Source organism: Wyeomyia smithii, chromosome 3 (assembly GCF_029784165.1).
Source record: "Wyeomyia smithii strain HCP4-BCI-WySm-NY-G18 chromosome 3, ASM2978416v1, whole genome shotgun sequence".
Taxonomy (NCBI): domain Eukaryota; kingdom Metazoa; phylum Arthropoda; class Insecta; order Diptera; family Culicidae; genus Wyeomyia; species Wyeomyia smithii.
The window spans coordinates 78,967,817-78,994,686 of NC_073696.1; the positions used below are offsets into that span (position 1 = coordinate 78,967,817).

Below are 26,870 nucleotides of genomic sequence, written 5' to 3' on the forward strand. Positions count from 1 at the left end.
CCCAAAACAAAAGACTTCCAACAGCACAGACCGCTTCCATGTTGCACGCATGTTTCACAGCCTGCGGTCAGCATACATTACGTTACTCTTCGTTCGCGCACTCTCTCTCTCTCACTTACCTGGTGACGACAACGCATCGATGAGTGACCCGATACTGGCCCTGTTGAGTTCTTGCAGTTCTGGAAGAAGTCAAGCAGCGGGAAACTTCAGCATTCTTGATCATACCAAGGACGGAACTCAATGCTGCTCTCCAGGAGTGTCCTGTATACCGTGTGCGATTGAATTCGATGACTGTTTCGCACAACCTTGCCACCCTCACGCGTTTATGCTCCCACTCTGTCGCACTGGCACTGGTGTTTGCGGTTTCCAGTGTGTGGTGACTCGGTTGTTTTCTTCCCTCGCAGTGCTCGCCCCTTCACCCACTGTGGCCAGAGCTGATGACGATGATTTTGTTCTGAGAGACCTTTTGCTGCTGGGCCAGACCAGGGACCAAAACCGGCTGATGGTCGATGTCGCTCTTACGCTGTGGGGACGACGATTTCTTGCCTGTATGATTCTGGCGGACTCTTCGCCACGGTTGACGGTGGCACCTTTAGTAATCATTCGAGCGCTCATTGTCGAGGTCACATTCCTCGGGACCCTGTGCGCGGGATTACCATACAGCTAGGGCCACCGACGAACAGCGACGTCGACCAGTGAGCGGTGTTTTGCGGTGTCTTTTGTGTGTTGTTTTTGTTGACTTTCGCCCGGCTAGCGGCCGTTTTTTTTTCGTGTGATTGGACCGGGCAAAAGGTCCGGCCTAGAGCGCGCGTGCGATCTTCGGGCTTCCGTTCTTGCCGTTCCGATGCGTTGCCGTGTCGCCGTGAGGCCAACCACGCGAGGGGAAGAGCCAGTTGCGGCCATTTGCGGAAAGGGGCATTTCGCTTACACTATAATTTTCGGGATTGTTGTTGATTGTTCAGTCTTTGTTTCGGTTATTTAGTGTAACTTTCCGGTGGAAATGATTGGCACCTTGGTGGGCCAGCGAAATTGTTAAACAAATTGTGGCGTTATGCGTTATTCTGTGTTTTGATTCTAGGTATCAACTTTACTCAAGGGAGAGGATTGAATAAGGGATGATTGGTTGCCTTATGTACGATTGCGTATGTGTTAAACAAATATTTAACATGAATTGTACAGTGTTAAATGTATCAATCGAAACAAAATATCATGAAAAAGAGTGTGCAAATGTGATCAACAATGATTCTATACCGAGGAAGTTATCTGATTACTCAAACGAAAATGCTAAAAACCAGGCTCGTGGATGAAGAATGTTTCACAAAGCAGTAAAGATGTTCCCGTCAAAGTCGTGAAATAAGTTTTAGGATTATGATTATCATGTCAGTTTGTATTTGGCCGGTTTTCAAAATTATTATCGTGCAGATTTGAAAAATGATTATTAAAATTGTGAGGGTTAAAATTGTGTGATTTATTGATGGAACGTGTAAATGTAGTGAGTGAGAAACACAATACTATTCGATACATCGTCGTTATCTCAGCATTGATACGTTTGTGAAAAAAGAATATTAGTACTCTTAACGAACGATAGACAGCTTCTATTTTTCTTCTGAGCAGCCGGCAGCTATCCAGGTGAAGCAAGATGCCCAGCACAATACGAGGTAAGTCAAATACTGGTTTTTATTCAAAATTTTATTTATCGATCAGTATTCGAGCCCCTAGGAGTTTAAAAAAGTTTTTCCTGCTACGATATCTTAGGTTTTACACGCATCATGACAAGGTAATAAAGTCACTAAATCTACTCATTTTTGGAAAATTGGTTGAGAATATACTCTCAGAAGCAAATTCATATCATTTTCATGGGTTTCTGATCTCACTCTCACATCTCACTGATGTCATCCTTTTTAAAGTGACACATATGAAAATTTTTCTCATCGGAGTCACCTCCTAGAGGGTGACACCCGGGGCGGACAACCCCCTCGTCCCCTACGCTACGCCAATGCTGAATTATTATGTAAATAGCGCAAAACTTCTTTGACCTGTTATGGACAAAAAGTCTTCTCTCGGCAGACGCGATTTTTTTCTTTTCCCTGGCAGAAATATTATTGTTCCTCTCAATAATAAAAATATTTCAGAATTCTAGAAGTTCAGTTCTTCTAATTAAAACAGTAATTCACAGATACTGCTGTGGAACCAATTTTCCATGATAAAATCCCGCAAATCCAATTAGCAGTACTCTGTGATCCCTTTCGATAATGTGTTCCTTTCGCTAACAGTGTAAACCTTTCCTAAGCGGTATCAATTAACAGACGAACGCAAGATGAGATAAAAGTCAATTTCCCCACTTTTTTCTAGGTCCCCCTTTTCCATTACCAACCCAGTCGAGAACAAACAGTTCCGGTGCGCAATTTGGCGCACTTTTCCGATCCGGAAAGTGAAACGACGATCACCGAAAACACAAACATAGAAAAAACGTGGTGCGTACTTCAAACCCCGTCGGACCGACAAATCCCGGCCCAAAAATAGAGGAAGTTTATGACTACTACTGTTTCATTCAGTTTCTTCTCACACTTTTGAGCAGACGTATCCATTTTGTGGCTAAGCGTTTTGCCAAAATTATACTTTTAGGCTCTTACCGATTTTGGAACTGTACGGCTGGTTTTCTAATGAATCCACTCCGGAACGACTGGTTTCGAGAGTGTGTGGCTAGCTCAGCAGCCATTAAGATCCGTGCTTCGAACCGTTATTGCGTATGAACAGTGAAGTGAAGCCGCGAAAGAGAGTCGGAGAATCGCAGTCGAAACCAACATAAGATTACAGTTTCGGTGTTCTAGAGTTGATACGATCTCCGGTCTCAGCCGAGTGCTGCCCGGGTGTAGTTTTCACTGGACGCAACGTCATGGATTTTTTGTTCATTCTTTTAACCGAATGGAACGGTAAACTGAAAGTGAAAAACAAACAGAACAGTACTTTTCGCTTACGAGCGGTGGCGAATTTGAAACGGTAAAATTTTTGGATTGAATAAAATTTGGAGTGGGAATGGTAGATATTTGTTGTTATGCTTTATCATTTTTTTCTGATGCAGAGTCAATGAAAAATTCTGATTTTTTTGACTCGGAATTTCTGCTATGGAAGCAATTTACCAATGCAATTTTTTCAAATCTAAATACAACTTTCATCGACAATATCCATTATTCTGAAAACTACTAATAACGTTAAAATAATACTTGGAAGATCTAGGCTATTTGCTTTTTTTGATCCCCTTGTGATAGAAGTTCTGCTGAGCCCCGGATAGTAGATATTCAATTCTCAAAAATAAAATAAAAAATTAAAGTGGTTCAGAACTAATTAAATATGAACAAAAAAGAGAAGAAGGAGAACAATAAATTTTCTCGTTTTTAACACTGTTTGAAAATTGCTAAAGCTCAATCTACAATTTTAGATTGAATAAACTTTCATGAAATAGAACAATAACAAAAATTGAATATTAAAGGTTTAATAGCGCTGAAGCAGAAAAAAACAAGCATCAAATGGTTGAGAGAATGGATAGTCGAGGGGAAATATGCTAGAACCATTTTGATCTGCCAACCACAAAACTCCTGCATCGTTACTTTTTAATTCATCTAGCCCAATCCCCACGGGTAATGTAGTATAGCATCATTTGACATTCAAACTTTGCTTACAGTTTGGTAACTGTACCTGAAACTTCAAACGGTTAGTGAATAGATCGATTTTCAATATACAGTACAGCTTGTGCCAATTGTACATGTAGTTAATGAGTTATGAAAGTTTGAAGGGTATTTTTAGAGGTAAAATTGATTTCTCTTCGCGGGGACAGGGTTCAAGAGAATCCAAATATCGACAGCCGCGTATTTGATGACTGAAGAGTAATTTGGAGGAATGAATCTTTCTCACACTTTCTTCCATCCACAATCATCGAAGGCTTTTCAATTTGTTAACAAAATAATTTCGAATCTTGAAAGAACTTCAAGTTTATAATATTGGAAATATGACTTCAGTCAATTGCGATAGATTCCAATCAACATCGATTGAAACAGATTTCAAAATCATGAACCGGTTCCGAAATGGTGCAGCCATAATATTCAGTCATGTTTGGATTAGACTACCGAGATTTGGAAGGTAAAGTTTGTTCCACTTAGTATTTGGCCGTTTCCTTTTATTTACTGCAGCGCCTCTAGTTGTCGTACCGAGAAACCAATGACAGCGTTATGATCTGGAAGGTTTCTTTATTTAGGAATTTCGTCAGGATTGGTACACTCGGTGATAAGTTATCCAAGATGGAACGCGAGAGACGGAAAAACTTGTGCACGCCTACGTTAAAAACCCTAGATGGCCAGGAAAAATGAACACCAAGGCTCTCAAACTGCCGAAATCGACTGTGAATACCGTGCTCAAACGTTACCGGGACTCTTTGACGGTGGATCTCGCTAAACAAACCAAGAACTGAAGTAGAAGTGGAACATTGGACAGGAAACTACGAGCGAAGGTCAACAGGGCAGTCCGAAATAATTCTGGAGTCTCCCTCCGTGTTTTGGCAAAAAGGTTCAATGCAGCACATAGTACAGTTCGTCGAATCTGTATGCGTGAAGGATTACGGTCGTATGATGCCAGCAAACAAACCATCAGGACACTGAAACAGAACCTGGTTGCCAAAACCCGAGCAAGCAACGAGCAAATCCTGATACAGTACAACGACTGTATTTTGATTAACGATGAAACAAACGTCAAAATGGATTTTGGACAAATCCCGGGTTGGGATTTGTCCCTTGCTCATCGTGAGGGGAATGTTACAGGGAAATTCATATTTGTTTTCGCGGATATTGTAGCTGTGGAAAGAAGACAAAAGTTCCAATGATTGGAGCAACCATGATTGAACAATTGTACAAGGTGAAGTGTCCCCAGGAGATGGTTTTGCCGTTCTTCCAGTCACGCGAAGGCTCCATGAAGTTCTGGTCCAATCTAGCTAGCTACCACTACGCCCGGGTGTATTGGAATAGTACAAGCAGAATAATATTGTGGTTATCGAAAAAAGAGATTAAGCCGCCAAACTGCCCACAATTTCGTCCCATCGAAAGATATTGGGGAATAGTCAAGCGTAAATTGGAGAAGTATGGAAAATCATTCGAAACAACAGTGACGTTGCCACTGTGTAGAAATTGATGGGAGGTATTCGACAAAAAGTGCCATACCACAGCAGTGACCGCTATCCGCTTCTATTGATGCTGATACTGCTGCTGTACCAGCTGCACTGCTACTGCTGCTGCTAAGGGAAGACTGCTGTTGTCGCAGTCTTGAATTATAATGAGCGGCTTCGGGTGAAACAGGCTCTTATATAGGCCAAATTGCACATTTCAAATGGCAAGGTCTATGATTCTGTCGATCGTGACTATTTTCAATAGTACAAAAGTTTGAATAATAAAATTACAATTATCTGCATTTGGGAATAATTTTAGAAGAATTTCCAATCTATTGCTGCAAGAACGAAGGAAATCCATCGAATACTAACCGATTTATTAGCATTTGAAATTGTACATATTTTTCACTTTTTTCGGTTTTAGATTTTCATTTCACATCCCTACACGCAAAAGTTTCAGCTTTAATCATCAAATGTGTCCTGCCAAAACGCACAATAATTGATCTGATTTCGCACGATCTGTTTTTCAGCATTAGCTCAGCTAATGCTGAGCGCCCCAAAAAACCGCTGCTTACTTTAGCGAGCCGGTGCGTATCAAAAGCCAGTGCATCCCTAATCGCTGTCAGCAAACGAAACAGCCAATAGCGCGCCTTGTTGCAACAGGATTTACTGACGCTGGTGCCAGTAACGTGGAACCGAATGCATATGAATAAAACCAGAGTCGTAGGTAAAGTAAAATGTTTTAAACAAACCCAATGTCTTTTTGTTTGTTATTGATTCGATGATGTTTTTAAATGACCGGATTCATGATAAGAAATCAATCAGTTGGTATTTTCATCAATTCATACATGACCAAAATCATCAGTGTTTGTTGTTGGTTGCACTGCTTTCACGATAGCAGCCTTCTAAAGAACATTACCAATACCAGTACAAATCATCATGACGACCGGTTAAAACTTTGAAGTATAGTGATTTGGAGGTGCTAAATACATTCAAAATCCGCTAGAGCATCAGAAGCGTTATGCCCAGCACACATTTGTTGTACTGGTTCCAAACTTAATCGGTAAATGCGCTTATTTCGCTCATAGATGATTCGGTTACGCACATTCCAACTTTTGCGTGTATGTAGCCGAACTTCCTAAGAGAAGTATTCTACTTCAAAAACAAACCTTATTCTTCAATTCAGAATAAACACTAAAAACCAAGAAGCAGAATGTGGTTCTACGGCTGACGGTAAAGGTAATTGCCTTTGACTTGAGAGTATCAGAACCGTATATATTTTGTTTGAAAAAAGAATTACGAGAATAAAGATGCACGGTGCTCCCACAGACCGTTATTATAAAAAAAATGCACCAAAGAATCTGAGTATACCATTCGATTTGTTATGACGTCCAGAATGTCTGGTCAAAATTTCAAAAGCATCGTACGGTGAATTTTTGAGTGATGCCCTTTTGAAGGTTGTAAAGTACAAAAAAGTGATATAAAAACGACGAAATACTTATTGTAAAGCACGTTTTTCAACCACCATTTTATGAAATAACTTCCAAAATAGCTTCTACACATTCCAAGGGTTATATTTCAAGACATTAACAATTGGTGGAAAGATTTATTTGAAAATCCCACAGTGCACAGTGGTCTAAACTCGAAAAATCGTGATAATTTTGACCATTACAGACAAAATTATAGACAAAAAACTAATTTTAGGAAGGGGTGTTCCACAAAAAAACTCCATTTTATCGTGTCCAACGTACAGATAGGACTACGCAGTATTAGGCAATTGTTTTTCTTTTAAACTTTTTCACAACTTTGCTGAAGAAAGCAATCTGGTATATTGAATATTAGAAAAAATATTTTTTTTATCTAACTGTTAGGTGAATTGCTCGAAAAACGGAAAACGTCAAAAGTAAGGCCTTGTTCCATGAAACAATTTTGCTGAAGACAAAAAAAAAGCAAAGCTTTGGTGCTACATTCCGTATCGGAGCTCGACCTTCTGTTTATTGTACACAGACTTCGCAGTCAACTGGTCAGTGACAGGACAATTGCGGGGCTAGCGCTACGATCCTACTGACACTAACAATCTCTCCCGAGCCGAGACTCAAACCTACGAAAACTGGCTTGTTAGGCCAACATCGTACCTCGAGACCAGCTGGGAAATTTGCTGAAGACATTAAGTACATTAAATCAATTTTTCACAGTCAAATCTAAAGCGATCACGATTTTTCGAATTTAGACCACTGTGCGCTGTGAGATTTTCAAGTAAATTTTTCCACCAATTGTTAATGTCTTGAAATATAATACTTGGAATGTGTAGAAACTATTTTGGAAGTTTTTTTTTGTTAGGGAATTAGGATTACGTTGTCCATTGATGTGAACTTTTGTCTCCTCTTGACCTTTTGGAGGTCAGGGGCTGGAATTCTGTCGTCATCTGTGGGTCGTCGATTAGAACGTGGTCGATTTGAATCTCTACTTGTAAGTCATGTGATTTCCAGCTGGCTTTGTGGATGTTTTTGCGCAGAAAAAAGGCATGTACTTCTAAGAACCATACCGTGGGAGGCTGCAAAGTTTACAAATTGCTGGCCGTTATCATTTGATGTGACGTGCAGACTATTCGGCCCGATCACTGGTCTGTACATTACCTCTAGTCCTATCTGGGCGTTCATATCATCGACGACGACCATAACGTCTCTTTGCGGACTTCTATCATACAGCTGCTCAAGCTGCGTACAGAACGCTTCGTACAGTGCACGTTGATGATGCTGTAGTTGAAAAACCGGTCTTTAATTGTCAACTTACATATCCTCGCACTGATCGGCTGCCACCCGCTCATATATTGGCGCATCCTAGCCAGTACTATAAAGCCGGTCCCAGCTCGTTACTGGTCTCTATGTCCGCTTTTCCATACCTTTTGTCTTCACCAGCCAAGTTACTGCAGTGCTACGATTTCGAAGTGGTGTGGATTGAGTTCATCATATATGATCCTGTTGCTGCCATGAAAGCATAACGCAGCATCTGCAGTTCCAACTTCTCCGATATTTCAAACGTTCAGTGTTTTGCGGGCGGTTTATTGGGCCTTCCCCAACCTCCTGTGTCGTCGGGGGACCATCGTGTCAGCTCTGTTAAGAGTCCCACGATGACACCAGAACGTTGATCAGCCACTCTTAACATGGTGATCAGACGCTGTTTTGAGCCGCACTATCTTGATGTACAGACGTGGCGAAGCATTTCCGCTGCCGCCGGAGTAAGGTTAGCGCGCCAATGATCGCGTCGCACCTTCTCACATAGCTATTACCGGATTGACAACATTGCCCAGAGAACGCCAACCAGTTGTTTCCTTGTTTCAGCTGAAAGTCTATTGTATTGAGATATGAATGAGATAGGAACTTATGACGCTCCTTCTAAGTTGCCAACTCACCATTTGAAGCGCAATTTGCAACGCCTTTCTATCATGTTTAAATAGATCTCTTAGCAGTTCGTCTCTGCGGGAGACTTTGTTAATCTTTAGTTGTCCGATCTTACAGCGAACTTCATGAGCATGGGGGGCTGGTGGTCATTTTCTGCAGTTGCTTATATGTCAGTTCCTATTCCGCTTCTGCTTGCTGTATCGTCATTTGGGTGTCCATCGAAGTACTTCTTTCATCTGTCGACGACCTTGCTGGCATCCATGAAAAGGTTCACCTCCTCACAGAACTTCCGCGTATCGCTGGCACTGGAAAGCTACTCGAGTTCCTCATGTCGATCCGCTTGCTGGCGCGTTATATAATTCCGTGACCGTAAGCACTTTGCTATGTTCTTTCTCGTTACTTGCCCAGATTCTTCTCATTCCCCGCAACCTTGCATTCCACGTCAAACCAGTTTCTGCCGATCGGTGCTTCCACTTCTAGTGTCGCCGTTGCGGCCTCCCTGATTGCTGTGAAAGTGACAGCCGTTCTCGAGAGGCGATGTGCCAAGCTCCTCCACCATGGGTAGTACTTCGAGTTGTGCGTGTATTGCGTGTATTGATGTTGATCCTCGGAGTTACATACATGGTCGATAGATAGTGGTTTTGTGGATATCTTTGGGAAAAAGGTATATATATATATATATATATATATATATATATATATATATATATATATATATATATATATATATAAAAAGGTAGGAATATCAATCCTTGCTAAGTTGCAAAGTTAACGCATCGCTAGCCATCGTCTCGGTATGCATGCTGTACGGATCTATTACCGGTTTGTCCATTACTTCCCTTTCAATCTAAGCGTTCATGTCCCCGATGACGATCTTGATGTCTCGACGCGAGCAGCTGTCATAGATTTTCTCCCGTTACGTGTAAAACCCTTTTTTCTCTAAATCGGATCTTTCTTCGTGAGGGCAATCCACGTTGATGATGGTGTGATTGTAGAACTGGCCTTTTGTTCTCAGCATACACACACAGCATACACATACACAACAGCTGTTAGTGATGCCATCGCTCTGGTAGTAGTATGCCCTGCGGCTACAAATCCTCCATTGCGGTAGAACTACTGGAGCACAACGAAGTCGAAGTGGTGAGGTACCCGGGACGTTCAATGATCTACAAGTCGATATACCGAGCTTTCAATCGTAGTCCTTTTTTTCGTTGCCTAGGTCGTTGCTGTTTGTTCTGGTTCGTATTTACTTCTTGAGTTTTCGTAGTGTTTTAATTTTCCAGCATGTATTACTAGGGCTGCGGATGCCTAGTCTCGCATAGAGGCTACCGTTCTGGGTATAGCTTGGCATGGCAAACAGACGCTTAGGTAAGCTGTCCTCCCAGCAGAACAGCACATATGTTTTTCGAATTTCTTTATCTTCTGGCAAAAAGTAATGTTTTTACCACACATTATGTCACTGTTATAGCTTTTATAACATTCAGATTAGTATATGAAATATTTTAGCAAAGTCGGTAAAGAGTTTGTAAACACAAATTATATTGAAAATAACATGCAATGACACATAAAAAATCGTATTTATCCATGCCTCGAAAATCGTAAGAAATGATAAATATCCATATCCTTGAAAAATTGTTTTAGAATTCACAAGAAGCCTGATTCTTGCATATTTTTTATTAGGGTAATGATGAAAAAGATTGTATCTTATTATATTTATTTTTTTTTTTTTTTTTCTTCACATAACATTTATTTGACACGGCACAAATACAATTTAATGTTTAACGGCGCCAATTATATCTGATGACTTAAAAACTAAAGCAAATTTTTTATCCTCGCTGCCGACTACGAGCTGAAATTAAGTCTAACTTAAAACTAGCATGGGATTTCCAATCAGTGTTTTGTTGTTCAATGGTCGTCTGATAATCGTCGAATGGCATGTATGGATTCGTTCTGCTGAGCCACGATGTCGTGAGTTGGGACAGAGGCTCGTAGTCCTTGGGTCCTGGTTCTATTGTGCGGGGTCTGGTTGCTGGTTTTGTGCTTAAGGTTCAAACGTGTTCTTGTCGTTTTGTTGGGTGTAGACGGAGGGGAACGGGACTAGACTGGGGCGTGGATGGATTTCAGGAAAACGTATATAAGGGACATGTAGGATAGGTCACGGCTCGCCAAGACATCACGAACAGGAACAGCCGGCTGTCTACCCTCGGCCTGCAGGGAAGCTATTAATTTAGACCTGGCGTCACGGTGTACAGGGCATGACCAAACCACATGCTCTATGTCGTGATAACCTTCACCACTCATTCTGTGCCGAACACGCATCAGTACTGGACGTGTTTGGTGATCGGTCCGATAGAGTATAAAACAAAAGACGTGTGAACAAGTGTTGGCATTGTTTGCCTGGTCGAGTGAAATAAATCCGGGTTCAAGGTCGTTCCTTTGTGCAACTGTTTCGCATCGTGACTGCCAGCTGGTGCGTAAGCCGATTTGGCTGCTGGCTGGATTGTGCTACAGCAGTGGACGAGACACAAACGAGGAAAAAGAAGAAGCCATCAGTGTCAGCGAGTCGTATCGCTGTGTGGAGTGATCTCACACCTGGCTCGCTGCTGGTGGCTGTTTAGTGCTGCTGTATTGGTGCTGCTGGCTGTAACGGCTGCTACTTCGAACGATCGGACAACCAACCTTACTGGAAGTGAGAAATAAAAAGGTACGTGTTCTTGTCAGCGCTAGTGCGCTAGACTTAAGATGGATGTAGATCCCTCGCCTCCCGCGCCACCATCCCCGAACCCCTCTGACCCTGACCCTTCTGTTACCCCCTCCCCTGTTCATTCTTCAGTCCCCCCTCGCCCCAGGCTTTACCCAGACGGAGCCCAGGGCAGCTATACTGTTTATTTTCGGCCAAAGGCAGGACCGAAATCGAAAAAGTTGAACCTCTTGCAGATTTCTAAAGACCTGACGAAGGAGTACAAGGGCGTGACCGAAATTTCCAAGGTCCGGCCTAACAAGCTCCGTGTCGTGGTCGGTAACCTGAAAGAGGCCAACGATATAGCTTGCTCTGAGCTCTTCACACGCGAGTATCGCGTTTACATACCCGCACGAGACGTGGAGATCGACGGTGTCATAACCGATTCGAGTCTGTCCGTCGAGTGTATACTACAAAGTGCCAAAGGGTGCTTTAAGAACAAAACGTGTCCCGAAGTAAAGGTGCTCGACTGCAAGCAATTGCGGTCAGCATCGATCATCGGTGGCAAAACAGTATACACTCCGTCAGACTCGTTTCGAGTTACGTTCGCCGGGTCTGCACTACCAAGCCACGTCTCGATCCACCGGGTTCGTCTCCCTGTGAGGCTCTACGTGCCCCGCGTCATGAACTGCCTGAATTGCAAGCAGTTAGGCCATACAGCCGCCTACTGCTGCAATAAGGCACGTTGTGGCAAGTGTGGGGAGTCTCATGCGGAAGATTCTTGCAGTGTTAACGCTGAAAAGTGTATTCACTGCGGAGAAAATCTGCATGAGCTCTCGACATGTGCGGTGTACATGCAGCGCAGGGATAAAATAAAACGGTCTCTCAAAGAGCGTTCAAAGCGTTCCTACGCTGACATGCTGAAGAAGACCGTTACCACTTCTCCCGTTACTTCGAACCCCTTCAATCTGTTGCCCTCTGAGGAAACCGATTCTGACGATTCACCAGCGGGAGCATCTTACGCCAATCCTGGGGAGTCTAGAAAGAGGAAAAGTGTTTCCTCCCCTAAACTTCCCAGAAAAGGTCCTAAGATTTCTCAAAGTGAAATGAAGGTTACAAACAAACCAAACAGTGCTGCGGAAAAACCGAAGCAAACTCCTCCTGGGCTGGCAAATTTAAAGTCCCAGAAGGAGTTCCCAGCACTGCCAGGAACATCTAAAACCCCAGTTGCTCCTTTTACACTCCCAGTTGATGAAACAAACTCTGGATTAGTGAAATTTTCTGACATTGTGGACTGGATTTTTGAAACTTTCAATGTACCCGATCCAATTAAAATTTTTCTTACAGCATTCCTCCCAACAGTTAGATCATTTTTGAAGCAGTTGACTGCCCAATGGCCTCTCCTTGCAGCGATTGTATCCTTCGATGCCTAATTCAACTGCGTATATGAAGGATTCTATCTCTGTCTTACAGTGGAATTGTAGAAGTATTTTACCAAAAATTGATTCGTTTAAAGTTTTGATAAATAAAAACAAATGCGATGCATTTTCCCTTTGTGAAACTTGGCTTACTTCAAATATTGATCTCAACTTCCATGATTTTAATATTATTCGCCTTGATCGAGACACCCCATATGGAGGAGTACTTTTAGGGATTAAAAAGTGCTATTCTTTCTATCGTATTAACCTCCCCTCGATTCCAGGCATCGAAGTTGTCGCATGTCAAATGACAATACAAGGTAAAGAGCTTTGTATTGCCTCAATATATATTCCCCCCAGAGCACAGGTTGGGCAACGGCTGCTCTTTGATTTAATAGAACTTCTTCCCTCGCCACGTTTGATTTTGGGAGACTTCAACTCTCATGGCGTGGCTTGGGGTTCCCCATACAATGATAACCGCTCCTCTTTAATCTATAACCTTTGCGATGACTTCGACATGACTATTTTAAACAACGGTGAAATGACACGTATCCCGAAACCTCCAGCGCGCCCAAGCGCTTTGGATCTATCCTTATGTTCGACGTCGCTACGGTTGGATTGCACATGGAAGGTAATCCTCGATCCTCACGGTAGCGACCATCTGCCTATTCTTATTTCAATTACTAACGGGTTAACTCGCATGCGACCAATTGACATTCCGTATGACCTCACACGAAATGTCGATTGGAAGTTATACGAGGAAATGATTTCAAAAGCGGTCGAGTCGATTCAACATCATTCACCACTTGAAGAATACAACCTCCTCGCGGGCTTGATTCTCGACGCCGCGTTGCAAGCCCAAACGAAGAAATATCCCGGCGTAACGATCAAAGAACGGCCTCCCACTCCGTGGTGGGACCAAGAGTGCTCCGATGTCTACACGCAAAGATCCGACGCGTTTAAGGCCTACCAGACGGGAGGTATACCTGGCGACTATTTACGGTATTCGGAGCTTGATACCAAGCTTAAAAGCTTGGCTAAAGCAAAGAAACGTGGATATTGGCGTCGGTTCGTGAACGAGACGTCGAGGGAGACATCGATGAGCACTCTTTGGAACACAGCCCGAAGAATGCGGAATCGCGTAACGGTCAACGAAAGCGAGGAGTCTTCAAGTAGGTGGATATTTGATTTTGCCAGGAAAGTATGTCCGGACTCTGTTCCTGAGCAAAATATTGTTCGCGATGCGTCTCCGGGCCACGACGCGATAGAATCACCTTTTACGATGGCAGAACTTTCAGTTGCCCTCCTGTCCTGTAACAATAACGCGCCTGGATTAGATAGAATCAAATTCAACTTGTTGAAGAATCTACCCGGCAATGCCAAGAGGCGCTTGTTGAACTTGTTCAATAAGTTCCTGGAGCAAAACATTGTACCGCAGGATTGGAGGCAAGTGAAGGTGATCGCCATCCAAAAACCAGGGAAACCAGCTTCTGATCACAACTCTTATAGGCCGATTGCAATGCTATCCTGTATCCGGAAATTGATGGAAAAAATGATACTCCGTCGTTTAGACCACTGGGTCGAATCAAATGGTCTACTATCAGAAACTCAATTTGGCTTCCGCCGTGCCAAAGGGACGAATGATTGTCTTGCGTTGCTTTCAACAGATATTCAGCTGGCGTATGCTCGTAAAGAACAAATGGCGTCTGCGTTCTTGGACATTAAGGGGGCTTTTGATTCCGTTTCTATTGACATTCTTTCGGGTAAACTTCACCGACAAGGATTTTCTCCAATTTTAAACAATTTTTTGCACAACTTGTTGTCCGAAAAGCACATGCATTTTACGCATGGCGATTTGGCAACTTTTCGCATTAGCTACATGGGTCTTCCCCAGGGCTCATGTTTAAGCCCCCTTCTTTACAACTTTTATGTAAATGACATCGACGAATGTCTGGCAAATTCATGCACGATAAGACAACTTGCAGACGACAGTGTAATCTCTGTTACAGGAGCCAAAGCTGCCGATTTGCAAGGACCATTGCAAGATACCTTGGACAATTTGTCTGCTTGGGCTTTACAGCTAGGTATCGAATTCTCTCCGGAGAAGACTGAGATAGTAGTTTTTTCTAGGAAGCATGAACCTGCTCAGCTTCAAACACAATTAATGGGTAAAACGATTTCTCAGGTTTTGGTACACAAATATCTTGGTGTCTGGTTCGACTCTAAAGGCACCTGGGGTTGTCACGTGAGGTATCTGATGAAAAAATGTCAACAAAGAGTGAATTTTCTTCGTACAATAACCGGACAATGGTGGGGAGCCCATCCAGGAGACCTTATAAGGCTTTACCAAACAACGATATTGTCTGTTATTGAATACGGGTGTTTCTGCTTCCGCTCCGCAGCAAACACACATTTGATCAAACTGGAGCGAATACAATATCGTTGTTTGCGTATCGCCTTAGGTTGCATGCAGTCGACCCATACGATGAGTTTGGAGGTTTTAGCTGGAGTACTACCATTGAAAAACCGCTTCTGGAGCCTGTCTTCTCGTATTCTAATCAAATGTGAGGTCTTGAACCGTCCCGTGATTGAAAATTTTGAAAGGTTAATCGAACTTAATTCTCAAACCCGTTTTATGACATTGTATTTCAATCACATGTCCCAAAATATTAACCCTTCTTCGAATATTCCAAATCGTGTCGACTTATCAAATACTTCTGATTCTACTGTGTTTTTCGATACATCCATGATAGAAGAAACTCGTGGAATCCCGGATCATTTACGCGTGCAGCAGATCCCTAAAATTTTTTCCAATAAATATCGAAACATCAACTGCGACAATATGTACTACACTGACGGATCACTTCTTGATGGGTCCACTGGCTTCGGTATCTTCAATAACAATTTAACCGTCTCCCATAAGCTCGATAATCCTGCTTCTGTTTACGTCGCAGAATTAGCTGCAATTCAGTACACCCTAGGGATTATCGAAAAAATGCCCACGGACCATTATTTCATCTTTACGGACAGTCTCAGTTCCATTGAGGCTCTCCGATCGATGAAAGATGTTAAGCACTCTCCGTATTTCCTGGGGAAAATACGGGAACATCTGAGTGCTTTATCCGAAAAATCTACTCAGATTACCTTAGCGTGGGTCCCTTCTCACTGCTCGATACCGGGTAATGAGAAAGCGGACTCTTTGGCTAAGGTGGGCGCAACAAACGGTGATATTTATGAAAGACCAATTGCCTTTAATGAATTTTTCGCACTTGTACGTCAGAATACGATCATCAGTTGGCAAAATGCTTGGACCAGAGGGGAATTGGGAAGGTGGTTACATTCCATAATCCCCAAAGTATCGACGAACCCGTGGTTCAAGGGGTTGGATGTAGGTCGGGATTTCATTTGCGTGATGTCCCGGCTTATGTCCAATCACTATAGATTTGACGCGCTCCTCCGTCGTGTTGGGCTCGGGGAAAGTGGTATCTGTGCCTGTGGTGAAGGTTATCACGACATAGAGCATGTGGTTTGGTCATGCCCTGTACACCGTGACGCCAGGTCTAAATTAATAGCTTCCTTGCAGGCCGAGGGTAGACAGCCGGCTGTTCCTGTTCGTGATGTCTTGGCGAGCCGTGACCTATCCTACATGTCCCTTATATACGTTTTCCTGAAATCCATCCACGCCCCAGTCTAGTCCCGTTCCCCTCCGTCTACACCCAACAAAACGACAAGAACACGTTTGAACCTTAAGCACAAAACCAGCAACCAGACCCCGCACAACAGAACCAGGACCCAAGGACTACGAGCCTCTGTCCCAACTCAAGACATCGTGGCTCAGCAGAACGAATCCATACATGCCATTCGACGATTATCAGACGACCATTGAACAACAAAACACTGATTGGAAATCCCATGCTAGTTTTAAGTTAGACTTAATCTCAGCTCGTAGTCGGCAGCGAGGATAAAAAATTTGCTTTAGTTTTTAAGTCATCAGATATAATTGGCGCCGTTAAACATTAAATTGTATTTGTGCCGTGTCAAATAAATGTTATGTGAAGAAAAAAAAAAAAAAAAAACCTTCACCACAGGCACAGATACCACTTTCCCCGAGCCCAACACGACGGAGGAGCGCGTCAAATCTATAGTGATTGGACATAAGCCGGGACATCACGCAAATGAAATCCCGACCTACATCCAACCCCTTGAACCACGGGTTCGTCGATACTTTGGGGATTATGGAATGTAACCACCTTCCCAATTCCCCTCTGGTCCAAGCATTTTGCCAACTGATGATCGTATTCTGACGTACAAGTGCGAAAAATTCATTAAAGGCAATTGGTCTTTCATAAATATCACCGTTTGTTGCGCCCACCTTAGCCAAAGAGTCCGCTTTCTCATTACCCGGTATCGAGCAGTGAGAAGGGACCCACGCTAAGGTAATCTGAGTAGATTTTTCGGATAAAGCACTCAGATGTTCCCGTATTTTCCCCAGGAAATACGGAGAGTGCTTAACATCTTTCATCGATCGGAGAGCCTCAATGGAACTGAGACTGTCCGTAAAGATGAAATAATGGTCCGTGGGCATTTTTTCGATAATCCCTAGGGTGTACTGAATTGCAGCTAATTCTGCGACGTAAACAGAAGCAGGATTATCGAGCTTATGGGAGACGGTTAAATTGTTATTGAAGATACCGAAGCCAGTGGACCCATCAAGAAGTGATCCGTCAGTGTAGTACATATTGTCGCAGTTGATGTTTCGATATTTATTGGAAAAAATTTTAGGGATCTGCTGCACGCGTAAATGATCCGGGATTCCACGAGTTTCTTCTATCATGGATGTATCGAAAAACACAGTAGAATCAGAAGTATTTGATAAGTCGACACGATTTGGAATATTCGAAGAAGGGTTAATATTTTGGGACATGTGATTGAAATACAATGTCATAAAACGGGTTTGAGAATTAAGTTCGATTAACCTTTCAAAATTTTCAATCACGGGACGGTTCAAGACCTCACATTTGATAAGAATACGAGAAGACAGGCTCCAGAAGCGGTTTTTCAATGGTAGTACTCCAGCTAAAACCTCCAAACTCATCGTATGGGTCGACTGCATGCAACCTAAGGCGATACGCAAACAACGATATTGTATTCGCTCCAGTTTGATCAAATGTGTGTTTGCTGCGGAGCGGAAGCAGAAACACCCGTATTCAATAACAGACAATATCGTTGTTTGGTAAAGCCTTATAAGGTCTCCTGGATGGGCTCCCCACCATTGTCCGGTTATTGTACGAAGAAAATTCACTCTTTGTTGACATTTTTTCATCAGATACCTCACGTGACAACCCCAGGTGCCTTTAGAGTCGAACCAGACACCAAGATATTTGTGTACCAAAACCTGAGAAATCGTTTTACCCATTAATTGTGTTTGAAGCTGAGCAGGTTCATGCTTCCTAGAAAAAACTACTATCTCAGTCTTCTCCGGAGAGAATTCGATACCTAGCTGTAAAGCCCAAGCAGACAAATTGTCCAAGGTATCTTGCAATGGTCCTTGCAAATCGGCAGCTTTGGCTCCTGTAACAGAGATTACACTGTCGTCTGCAAGTTGTCTTATCGTGCATGAATTTGCCAGACATTCGTCGATGTCATTTACATAAAAGTTGTAAAGAAGGGGGCTTAAACATGAGCCCTGGGGAAGACCCATGTAGCTAATGCGAAAAGTTGCCAAATCGCCATGCGTAAAATGCATGTGCTTTTCGGACAACAAATTGTGCAAAAAATTGTTCAAAATTGGAGAAAATCCTTGTCGGTGAAGTTTACCCGAAAGAATGTCAATAGAAACGGAATCAAAAGCCCCCTTAATGTCCAAGAACGCAGACGCCATTTGTTCTTTACGAGCATACGCCAGCTGAATATCTGTTGAAAGCAACGCAAGACAATCATTCGTCCCTTTGGCACGGCGGAAGCCAAATTGAGTTTCTGATAGTAGACCATTTGATTCGACCCAGTGGTCTAAACGACGGAGTATCATTTTTTCCATCAATTTCCGGATACAGGATAGCATTGCAATCGGCCTATAAGAGTTGTGATTAGAAGCTGGTTTCCCTGGTTTTTGGATGGCGATCACCTTCACTTGCCTCCAATCCTGCGGTACAATGTTTTGCTCCAGGAACTTATTGAACAAGTTCAACAAGCGCCTCTTGGCATTGCCGGGTAGATTCTTCAACAAGTTGAATTTGATTCTATCTAATCCAGGCGCGTTATTGTTACAGGACAGGAGGGCAACTGAAAGTTCTGCCATCGTAAAAGGTGATTCTATCGCGTCGTGGCCCGGAGACGCATCGCGAACAATATTTTGCTCAGGAACAGAGTCCGGACATACTTTCCTGGCAAAATCAAATATCCACCTACTTGAAGACTCCTCGCTTTCGTTGACCGTTACGCGATTCCGCATTCTTCGGGCTGTGTTCCAAAGAGTGCTCATCGATGTCTCCCTCGACGTCTCGTTCACGAACCGACGCCAATATCCACGTTTCTTTGCTTTAGCCAAGCTTTTAAGCTTGGTATCAAGCTCCGAATACCGTAAATAGTCGCCAGGTATACCTCCCGTCTGGTAGACCTTAAACGCGTCGGATCTTTGCGTGTAGACATCGGAGCACTCTTGGTCCCACCACGGAGTGGGAGGCCGTTCTTTGATCGTTACGCCGGGATATTTCTTCGTTTGGGCTTGCAACGCGGCGTCGAGAATCAAGCCCGCGAGGAGGTTGTATTCTTCAAGTGGTGAATGATGTTGAATCGACTCGACCGCTTTTGAAATCATTTCCTCGTATAACTTCCAATCGACATTTCGTGTGAGGTCATACGGAATGTCAATTGGTCGCATGCGAGTTGACCCGTTAGTAATTGAAATAAGAATAGGCAGATGGTCGCTACCGTGAGGATCGAGGATTACCTTCCATGTGCAATCCAACCGTAGCGACGTCGAACATAAGGATAGATCCAAAGCGCTTGGGCGCGCTGGAGGTTTCGGGATACGTGTCATTTCACCGTTGTTTAAAATAGTCATGTCGAAGTCATCGCAAAGGTTATAGATTAAAGAGGAGCGGTTATCATTGTATGGGGAACCCCAAGCCACGCCATGAGAGTTGAAGTCTCCCAAAATCAAACGTGGCGAGGGAAGAAGTTCTATTAAATCAAAGAGCAGCCGTTGCCCAACCTGTGCTCTGGGGGGAATATATATTGAGGCAATACAAAGCTCTTTACCTTGTATTGTCATTTGACATGCGACAACTTCGATGCCTGGAATCGAGGGGAGGTTAATACGATAGAAAGAATAGCACTTTTTAATCCCTAAAAGTACTCCTCCATATGGGGTGTCTCGATCAAGGCGAATAATATTAAAATCATGGAAGTTGAGATCAATATTTGAAGTAAGCCAAGTTTCACAAAGGGAAAATGCATCGCATTTGTTTTTATTTATCAAAACTTTAAACGAATCAATTTTTGGTAAAATACTTCTACAATTCCACTGTAAGACAGAGATAGAATCCTTCATATACGCAGTTGAATTAGGCATCGAAGGATACAATCGCTGCAAGGAGAGGCCATTGGGCAGTCAACTGCTTCAAAAATGATCTAACTGTTGGGAGGAATGCTGTAAGAAAAATTTTAATTGGATCGGGTACATTGAAAGTTTCAAAAATCCAGTCCACAATGTCAGAAAATTTCACTAATCCAGAGTTTGTTTCATCAACTGGGAGTGTAAAAGGAGCAACTGGGGTTTTAGATGTTCCTGGCAGTGCTGGGAACTCCTTCTGGGACTTTAAATTTGCCAGCCCAGGAGGAGTTTGCTTCGGTTTTTCCGCAGCACTGTTTGGTTTGTTTGTAACTTTCATTTCACTTTGAGAAATCTTAGGACCTTTTCTGGGAAGTTTAGGAGAGGAAATATTTTTCCTCTTTCTAGACTCCCCAGGATTGGCGTAAGATGCTCCCGCTGGTGAATCGTCAGAATCGGTTTCCTCAGAGGGCAACAGATCGAAGGGGTTCGAAGTAACGGGAGAAGTGGTAACGGTCTTCTTCAGCATGTCAGCGTAGGAACGCTTTGAACGCTCTTTGAGAGACCGTTTTATTTTATCCCTGCGCTGCATGTACACCGCACATGTCGAGAGCTCATGCAGATTTTCTCCGCAGTGAATACACTTTTCAGCGTTAACACTGCAAGAATCTTCCGCATGAGACTCCCCACACTTGCCACAACGTGCCTTATTGCAGCAGTAGGCGGCTGTATGGCCTAACTGCTTGCAATTCAGGCAGTTCATGACGCGGGGCACGTAGAGCCTCACAGGGAGACGAACCCGGTGGATCGAGACGTGGCTTGGTAGTGCAGACCCGGCGAACGTAACTCGAAACGAGTCTGACGGAGTGTATACTGTTTTGCCACCGATGATCGATGCTGACCGCAATTGCTTGCAGTCGAGCACCTTTACTTCGGGACACGTTTTGTTCTTAAAGCACCCTTTGGCACTTTGCAGTATACACTCGACGGACAGACTCGAATCGGTTATGACACCGTCGATCTCCACGTTTCGTGCGGGTATGTAAACGCGATACTCGCGTGTGAAGAGCTCAGAGCAAGCTATATCGTTGGCCTCTTTCAGGTTACCGACCACGACACGGAGCTTGTTAGGCCGGACCTTGGAAATTTCGGTCACGCCCTTGTACTCCTTCGTCAGGTCTTTAGAAATCTGCAAGAGGTTCAACTTTTTCGATTTCGGTCCTGCCTTTGGCCGAAAATAAACAGTATAGCTGCCCTGGGCTCCGTCTGGGTAAAGCCTGGGGCGAGGGGGGACTGAAGAATGAACAGGGGAGGGGGTAACAGAAGGGTCAGGGTCAGAGGGGTTCGGGGATGGTGGCGCGGGAGGCGAGGGATCTACATCCATCGCGCTATGTTTAGCGCACTAGCGCTGACAAGAACACGTACCTTTTTATTTCTCCCTTCCAGTAAGGTTGGTTGTCCGATCGTTCGAAGTAGCAGCCGTTACAGCCAGCAGCACCAATACAGCAGCACCAAACAGCCACCAGCAGCGAGCCAGGTGTGAGATCACTCCACACAGCGATACGACTCGCTGACACTGATGGCTTCTTCTTTTTCCTCGTTTGTGTCTCGTCCACTGCTGTAGCACAATCCAGCCAGCAGCCAAATCGGCTTACGCACCAGCTGGCAGTCACGATGCGAAACAGTTGCACAAAGGAACGACCTTGAACCCGGATTTATTTCACTCGACCAGGCAAACAATGCCAACACTTGTTCACACGTCTTTTGTTTTATACTCTATCGGACCGATCACCAAACACGTCCAGTACTGATGCGTGTTCGGCAAAGAATGTATTATATTTATTTAACTAGGCCTATTTATCTTCCAGGAAAATTTCCAAATCCTAAATTATTTTGATCGATATCACTTTTAGGATTTTTATCCAATTATTCAGTGTTAGAAAACCACTGTATTGATGAAGCAATGAAAAAAGGAAGTTTTTCCTTGCGATTGGATCCGTAAATATTCTATAGTTCTAGAGAACTTCTGGGAAGATGTTAAACACCGTAAACTTTGAGTGGCCAAATAATAACTTCAAAGCAAATTTTTGGATGTTAGTGTTTTTCCAAAAGCCGACCGAATTTTTTTACACATTTTTTAATTTTGGTGGCCAGTTGCTTTCTGGTCTTTTGAGTATTGTCCCTACAAAGATCAAACAAATATTTCATTATTAGGAGCCTCGATTTCAATGTTTGTTAAAAAAATTCTGATGTATGAAAATTGAATCTTTTTATGTTTTTTAGGAGCAAGTTCCTTCGCAAATATTCGACAAATATTGTTTAAAATTGTTTGTCGGCTTAAAATTTTTAAAAATCAATAACTAAATATTATAAAATTTTGACAGTGCTCACGATAATAGAAGAAGAGCTTAAAAATGCAGTTTCTAGTTTAAAATAAATATAATATACAGAATTGATATCACGTCGGTATACATGAATGTTTCCTATGCATCCTTAAATTCAAAGTCATGAAGAATTAAGAGAGTGATCCGCTTTCAACTCATTTTCAATTTTCTAGCTGATGATTTTTTTAGAAATGTTTCTTTTAGTATATCTTCAATTTTGACTTTCCTTAAATATATTCAAGCTAAGCTAATGCCAGTTTTTTTTAGGATATGTTTTTTTTTTGTTATTTACTTTTCTTGACTGTTGTTTTTCTCATCAATGTTTCATCATCTTCATAATTTTAATAAATATATTTTAGACACAGAGAATTTCATTAAATATATTTTAGACACAGAGATTGTACATCTCCTTGAATCTAATAAAAATGACTTAAAAAAACTATTTATATTATTTTATTTACATTCCAACTAATTAGTATTCCACCAATCTCTTATGATTTTCACAATAAATTTAAGAGCGTGACAATTACAATAGCGACTCATCATTTGATCTAGCCGCTAATTAACCCATAACTCACCTGCCGTTGCGCCCTATGACTCACGCACGCTTCGTACCGGATGATTTGGTTTCTGACCACTGTTTCATTCACAACCCGACTCTCGGTCCGACTTTTTTTTTGGAATTTCAATATATAACCACTCGGCCGGCAGCCACTGACCGGCGAGGAGAGTAAAAGTGCGTGAGACTGTTAATTAGAACTCTCTTCTGCGTCCATCCTCCGATGCTTTCCAGCCAAACGAGACGGCGATAGCCAAAATACCGTCAGTCTGCCAGCCACAGAGTTCATTGCCTTGTTGCTCGAAAGTCGCGAGAGGCCAATGTACGCATTTTACGCACTGACTCTGTGCGTGGTGGCTGGCGGTTGGATGTAAGCGGGGAGAGAAAGAGACCAAGACACACCTTAGAAGAGGACTGTTTCCTTTACCGTACACCCTTCATGTGTGTCTAGAAGAAACAAAAAAAATCACAAATGGGTTGTGTGCAAAGCCACGACCGCAAGGTTGAAGTAGAATACTTTTACAAGAAAGATAACCCGGCTGCTTGCGTGTCAGTTATTTTGAAATCGGATTTGTTTCGTATATACCGCTTGTTAAGCACAGTATCAACAAATCGTAATAAACATCACATTGCTGTGCATTTGCAGCAGCATCAAACCTAAGTTGCAGTTTATTAATAACCATTCATCATGCTCTTCCAAAAACATTTAGTAGCCTTGAAAAAGGCCGATTGCTGTAATTGAATTTTAATTCAATTATTGCATAAATGCTTCATGATTAGATATACCCGCTGCAACTGCTACGCTATCCGTAGCCATGCCACAGTTGATGATGATGATGATGATGGTCCCGCCACATACCCCTACAAAGGTTTGAACTGGACGACTTATCTATAGATAATTAATGTAGTCACATTTAAATCAGTTATACAAAAAAACGAACTGATTTTACCTCCAGATATAAACTTCTTCAAAAACTGTTTACTTGATTCACATCGGTAAAAATGTGAAGAGCTATAGAACTACACAAAACTAGCACAGGGTTTTTCTGACCTTCAGCCAGACTAACCACAACTACTTCATGATTTTTCTCTAAGCGTGGCTAAAGAATCCATTTATATCTGAATTCCGCGCGCGAGGCTCAACTTATGCAGTCACTTTCTATTATTTTTTAAAGCTACAACAATATAAAGGAAAAAATCCATCATCACCACCGTGACGAACACAGTAGTTTTTGTTAATTCATTACAAATTAAAAAAGATCTAATATAAAACATGAATAAAATTTTACAACACAATCAGATCCGTTAAAAAACTTCGTCAGTTACATGCTTCAATAAAACAATAAATAAATAGATAGGTCCAAAAATAAATAGTTCATCCAAAATAAATCCGTTGTTTAAACTTCGTCAGATAAACTCTCGTCATTTTATAAGAGTTTTAATTTTCGTTCTGTACAGCAGAAACTTTCACGTGTGAAATACATTGTCTCTTGAACTCCGCAAGCGTTGGTGCACGTTTAACATGTCTTGGCATCGAATTGAAAAATTTTTCCTGTATATACAATGAATTTTGTGAAGCTCTTGTTAGAAAGAAAGGTGTTCTTATTTCATCCGCGTTTCTAGTGTTATATCTATGAAAATCTCTTCCTATTTCAATTCGATCACACGAATATTGAGGTAGCAAACCATTAATTATTTTAAAAATGAACACCATAGACAAATAAACAATTCGTTGCTTCACGGATAACCATTGCAAAGCGTCCAACATAAAAGCAGAGGAAGTTAATCTATCACAATTTAAAATCAAAAATAAAAGAGTTGTGGCCGTTATACGCTACCATTGGTATCCGCTGCTTCTGCATCAGCTGCTATCGAGATCCGCTGAGACCCGCTGCAACTAGTGCGCTATCCACTGCTGTGACCGCTATCCGCTATCGCTGGTATCCACTGCATTGCTACAGCTGCTACTAAGGGATGACTGCTGTTGTCGCTGTCTAGAACTATAATGAGCGGCTTCGGCTGAAACAGGCGCTTATATAGGCCAAATAGCATATTTTAAATTGCAAGGTATATGATTCTGTCGACCGTGCTTGGGAAGCAATCATATAACGACCAATCAGAAGTCGAGTTTTTCGTTTTGACAAGGCTTGACTATTTTCTATAGTACAATAGTTTGAATAATAAAATTACAATTATTTTCATGTGGGAAGAATCTTAGAAGATTTTCCAATCTATTGCTGCAAGAACGAAGGAAATCCATCGAATACTAACCGATTTATTAGCATTTGAAATTGGACATATTTTTCACTTTTTTCGGTTTTAGATTTTCATTTCACATCTCTATGTAGCCGAGCTTCCTGAGAGAAGTATTCTACTTCAAAAAAATAACCGTACGCACAAAGCTAGGCGAAACAGCGCTTAAAGTTATTAATAGTAAGAAGCCTGCCTATTCCCGAACAAGGAGGTTGCTGAGCCCCGACAGTGGCGAACCGCTTTACGCATTGGAAATAAAGGTGGAAAGGGAACATAAAAATTCTTTTCTGCCAAAAAGTGCGTACGCACTATTCCAATCGCTCAGTGCGTGATGGCGCGAGCTTTCATGCTGCTCTAAGTTCTGTTCGCCTGGTAGCAACGGAGGTGCGTGCGTATGCGTGAGGGGGTTTGCTTTGCGGTGGCGATCCGTTTGCTTATTTTGGTTGTTGTTATTACTACTGTCCAGGCAGTGGCAACCACAAAGCGGCGCCAATGATGTGTATTGGTCAGCTTGTCCACTAGGTAACAACAGGAACGATTAAAACTCAATGTGGACCGAATGGGTGGTTTAGCAATTATGATTAGGCAGCAACTAAAGCGGCGTTCGCTATTGGTGCGTATTGGTAGAGCACGATGATGCGTGGCATCATGGAAGCTAACGTTTTTAAGCTTTATTGTTTTTATTTTTGTTCAATAACAATCAAAAGCATCCTACTTAGGAGAAGAAAAGAAGTTTAACGAGATGGTTTCTACCGAAAAAATTTGTCACAATGACGAATAAAACTAATTAAGAATTGAATAAGTTTAGAATGAAAATAACAATAATAAATCATTATTATTCATTCATTATTTTGTATTCGACATGTCTTAAGCAAATTACAAAAAAAATGTTAGGTCAAAGTCAATTGAACTCAAAAGTTTTCACTCTTACTATTTTCTTCAAATATAAGACAATAAAAAAAGATTTACAACTTTGATCACCGTAATCTTACATGAATATTCAACCGCGTATTATATAATAATAGTTAGATATAATATATTAATTTTTCTAATCAAAAATGGTGCTTAGATACATCAAAGAGTCTGAACCTGATGGAAATGAGATGCCCAACTTGACATCAGCAAATATCGCAAAATCACGATTGTCTTCTGCGCAACGTTTTTTTTTAAATTTATTTGTAAATGGCGAATAGGGCTCTGACTTTTGAAGTGTCTCTGGTCCTATTTGTCGAATCGCAATGAAATAATTCGCTTTCAAAATGAACTCTCAAAACCTATTTCTAGAGTACTTCGTGATAGGGCCTAAACGTAAACAAAACGAGTGAGAGATGATTTGTGCTTGTTAAGTACAAGGTATACAACTCTCACTCGTTTTGTTTACGTTTAGACATACGACCTTATCACAAAGTACTTCAGATTTCACCTATGTGGTACCCCAGGGTTCAGAGTCGAGCCCATTTTTTTTATTGTG

The 26,870-nt window shown here is 42.2% G+C and overlaps 1 protein-coding gene across 2 annotated transcripts in view; it reads left to right on the forward strand.

Moving 5' to 3' along the window:
- Positions 1-607: 607 nt before the first annotated feature.
- LOC129732749 (probable nuclear hormone receptor HR3) overlaps positions 608-26,870 on the forward strand; it is a 511,429-nt gene continuing 485,166 nt past the window's right edge. Inside the window, exons 1-2 of one of the 2 annotated variants that reach the window (XM_055693934.1) lie at positions 608-721; positions 1,079-1,658. In XM_055693934.1, coding sequence (XP_055549909.1) covers positions 1,640-1,658 — 19 coding nt within the window. In that variant the 5' untranslated portion in view covers positions 608-721; positions 1,079-1,639. The remainder of the gene's footprint in view (positions 722-1,078; positions 1,659-26,870) is intronic. The other variant, XM_055693935.1, reaches the window with a different exon arrangement.